The sequence below is a fragment of the Plasmodium gallinaceum genome, assembly GCF_900005855.1.
Source record: "Plasmodium gallinaceum strain 8A genome assembly, contig: PGAL8A_v1_109, whole genome shotgun sequence".
NCBI lineage: Eukaryota > Apicomplexa > Aconoidasida > Haemosporida > Plasmodiidae > Plasmodium > Plasmodium gallinaceum.
Genome location: NW_021628250.1, coordinates 1 through 4302, shown reverse-complemented (window position 1 = coordinate 4302; position 4302 = coordinate 1). Strand labels below are relative to the sequence as shown.

At 18.7% G+C, this 4302-nt stretch overlaps 1 protein-coding gene across 1 annotated transcript; it reads left to right on the top strand.

Moving 5' to 3' along the window:
• Positions 1 to 2348: 2348 nt before the first annotated feature.
• Positions 2349 to 2942, top strand: PGAL8A_00411100 (hypothetical protein; the record flags this gene model as incomplete). The annotated part of the gene is made up of 1 exon (XM_028671716.1): positions 2349 to 2942. The coding sequence occupies one exon, from the start codon at positions 2349 to 2351 to the stop codon at positions 2940 to 2942; it is 594 nt and encodes a 197-aa protein (XP_028528341.1).
• Positions 2943 to 4302: the final 1360 nt, after the last annotated feature.

Sequence of the window (4302 nt, the reverse complement as noted above, 5' to 3'; positions counted from 1 at the left end):
GAAAAAAAAAAAATTAATTTTTTAAGATATATTTATTTGATATTCATCTAAAATTAAAAGATTATAATAAAAAACATAACTTCCTTTTTTGAATAAAGTATAATGATATACTTCCTACAAGTGCACTTTATATTTAACTAATCCTTCTTTATTATATTTAATTTTATTCTCTAATATGAATATGTTAAAAATGGTAAAAGAGCAAATAAAATCCATTATTATAAAATAATAAAAATTACTTATAGGAGGAAACAAAAAAGGCTAAAGTTTTTAAAGTAAGCATTTGAATAATAAAACAATACAAAAAAAAAAAAAAAATTAAATAATGATAAAAAAAAAAACTTTTAGTATGTATAATTATTACATAATTATAAAACAAAAACTTAAAAATGACATAAAAAAAAAAAATAAAAATAAAAATGTATTTATAGAATATGTTTCTATTTTGTTGTGATATTTATTTTTCGTTTATACCATAATCCTTCTAATGTTTAATTTAAATTATCATAACGTTTTTTATTGAATTAGTAACCACTGTCGTAATAAATTCAACAAAGATAAAGTTGCATGGTTTTAATAAATAATTTTTAAAAAAAGAAAAATAAGTAAAAAAATATATAAAAATAAAAAAAAAAATTTGAAAGCTCTATATAATTGTATATACATATTTATGATTCAATATAAATGCATATTAAGTACATTTAACTAATACCTCGAACAAAAATAAAGCAAATTCATATATATATATATATATATAATTATTTACTACATAACCATTTATACAAATAAAATGTTGTTTTATATTTATTTTTTTTTTTTTTATATTCTTTTATTTTTTACTTTTTTGTTTTACATTTTTTTTTTTATTATTTAATTTTTTTTTTTTTTTTTTTTTTTTTGAAACATTTTTTTGATTTAACACATTTTTGATTTAAAAAAACTTACTCTAAAGTTACTTGCTTAAGTTCCTTTTCCATAATTAATTATAATTTAAAAATTTTTTATATATTATTATAGTAACTTAGAATGTTTAATGGAAAAAATATTAAAATAATATAAAGAATAATATATATTATATATATATATATTTTACTTTAATAATCTTTTTTTAGCTTGAAATAATTTTAATTTTGAAAGATAAAGTATATTTCTACATCCTCTAATAACATATGATTAAAAATATCTTTTTGAAGATGTAAATTAAAAAAAAATATATATATTTTAAAAATATAATTATGTATGGATATTTGTAATAACAAATTATTCTTAATATAAAATAAAATATTAATATATATATATATATATTTAAAATAAAAAAAAAAAAAAAACTAGAAAATTTTCAAAAGGTTTCGTTTTTTTATTAATTTAAAACTTTTATAATGTTATATAATACCAAAAAAAAAAAAAAAAAAAAAAAAAAAAAAAAAAATAAAAAAAAAAAAAAAAAAAAAAAAAAAAAAGGTTTAAAAAAAAATTTTTTTTTTTTTTTTTTTTTTTTTTTTTTGATATAAATAATATAATTTTAATTAATGTTAGTGCTAATATTCTCAATTTAATCTTATTTTACTTTATTTTTTTTCAGAAAGTCAGAAAAACCCCCCAAAATAAATGATTAAGATTTGATTTATAAAAATACTGTTTTTTAAGAACATTTTAGAAAAAAATAACTTAAAATATTTATTTTTGAAATGCAATATCCCTTTTTTTTTCTTATTATTTTTTCTGTTTACTATACTGTAAAAAAGGTTATTGTCATTTACAACTTTAAACTTTATTGCATATATTACAACATTCACATTGTAGCTTAATCTGTTTACATATTATTTGATCATAATTAGTTTTATATTTTAACAATTCTTTATAATTTTTTTTTTTTTTTTTTTTTTTTTTTTTTTTTTTTTTTTTTTTTTTTTATTTTTTTTTTTTTTTTTTTTTTTTTTTTTTGCGCTCATATCCTGTTCTTAATATTCACATAATTGTACTAATTATTTATCATTTATTCAGTTAATGTGTTTTCTTTTTTATTCTTTTTAAAAAATAAAAAAAAATAATTTTAAAATCATAAGCAAACAAAATAACAAATTTAGGTATTAATAATGTAAAATAAATAATATATAACAGAAATATTATCTTTTTTTTTTTTAATATTTTTAACATAAAAAAAATATAATAAAATGAAGCGAAGTAATATGAAGGGTATTTGACAAAAAATTAACTTTTTAAATGAAATAGAAAAAAAAAGGTAGCCAAGTAATACAAAAAAAAAAAAAAAAAAAAAAAAAAGAGAAAATTTTTTGAAAATTTGTTTGGATGAATGGAAAAGTGACGAAAGATTATATGGAAATATAATGGAAAAAAATAGTACAATGTATATAGAAGAAAGTAGTATTATTGTATTAGAAAGACAAAAAATGTTTTCCAGCAAATTGATAGAAAGACATGAGAAAATGTTGGAAAAATGGAGGACAGAAGATTGGTTTAATAGTTTAATGGAGGAATGGAAAAAAGAAGAAAATATACATGTAGGAACAATAGATAAAAGAAAATTCATTGAAGGAACATATAATATAGAGAAAAATATTGAATTAGAGAAGAAAAATGAACTATGGAGTCAATGGATAAAGAAACAAAGAAGATTATTTACCCAATATGAGAAGGAAGCATTGTTTAATAAGCTGTTAGACGAGTATAATCAGGAAGAAGATAAGTATGAAAGAGAAGATGAACAAACAATAGAAAAAAAAAATAATATAGATAACATTGAAAGGGATCCAAAAACAGTTGATATAAAAGATGAGGTTAGTGAAAAGATAGAGAGGATAAAATTGATATCTAAATTGTGGATTGAAATATATATGATGATATTGGATCAGTGCATGCAAGAAGAAATAGAGTATATGAAAAAAGTTTTTTTCAGCATTCTGTACACAGCATGTCTGTAAAAGACTACATTTTCAGTGGTGACTATACAGTCATAGTACTACTGTTGTCCATCATGTATGTGAAATCTCTGAAGGACAGTCACTTGAGTCAGATATCAATCAGCTCAAATTGAATTATAGGATTTTACACCCACTGAGAACTTTCATGCTCATCTTTTCATTTAGAAAGTAGTCAGTCATTTAGAAATATTCCAGCTAGCAAAAACATAAGTTTTTTTGTTTCTATTTTTTAGAAAATCAAGACAAAATATTGAATAAGGTGTTTTTAAACAGCCCATATTGTAACCCCATTAAACAACCCCATGGACCTGAAAACAGCCATTTAAAAATCAGGACTACAGAGCCCTTTTTAAACTCTGACAGTCTGGATTTCTTTTAGCAAAATATGTAACTTCTGATTCTCAATTTACCTGTCTGCAGTCTAGGAGTAAAGCTTTATCTAAAAGCTCTTTCAAGGTTTAATTAGTGAATGCCTGTTTTACAGCTAGTTGAGAACCTCACATAAAAGATTCTATAGAAGTGTAAAGTTTAATATAATAAATAATATAGCGTAAATATAAAGAATTTAAAAATATTAACTAAAAAATTTTTTTTTTTTTAAAATTAAAAATAGTAATAAGATATATATTTTTTATAAAGCTTGCTTTTTTAGTGAAATAACGAAATTATTTCTGTAATAGAGAAAATTGTGTGAAGTTTCTAAATAAATGATAAAAATAAACTACAATTATAGAAAATTAATTTATTTAATATTAATGTATGAATTTAAAAATAATTATGTTTATTCTGAATGAATTAAAGATTCAAAGATATAAAAAAAATTTTAAAAAAAAAATTTTTTAATTTTTTTTTTAAATCATAATAAAAGTAAAAATAAGTGTAATGATAAACATATTATATTGGTGAATATCATGATTATCGAATATTACAATTGTTTAATGTTTTTTATATTAATAAATTATGTAATTTAATTTGTATCAATTCGAAAAGTGATTGTGCCATAATGACTATTTATATCGTAAAATACATAAATTGATTTAATATTAATGCAGGATGCTTATAAATAATATGTAATTAAGATAATGTATATACGTTATAGTTATAAAAAGTTATTAACATAAACAGTTTTAACATACAACCACTAAAATATATTTGATAAAAAATTTATGTTATATAGCAATAAATATTGAAGAAAATTAAAACATGGTATTATAATCTTACTTACATTTATGGGTATAATGGTAGTTTTAATGAAAACAATAATAAAAATCTATAACTTATCTTGGCCAAGAGATAGACAGAAATGGTATAAGACCATCATTAGATAAGGTGAAAACATTTATTGAAGCAGAACAACCTA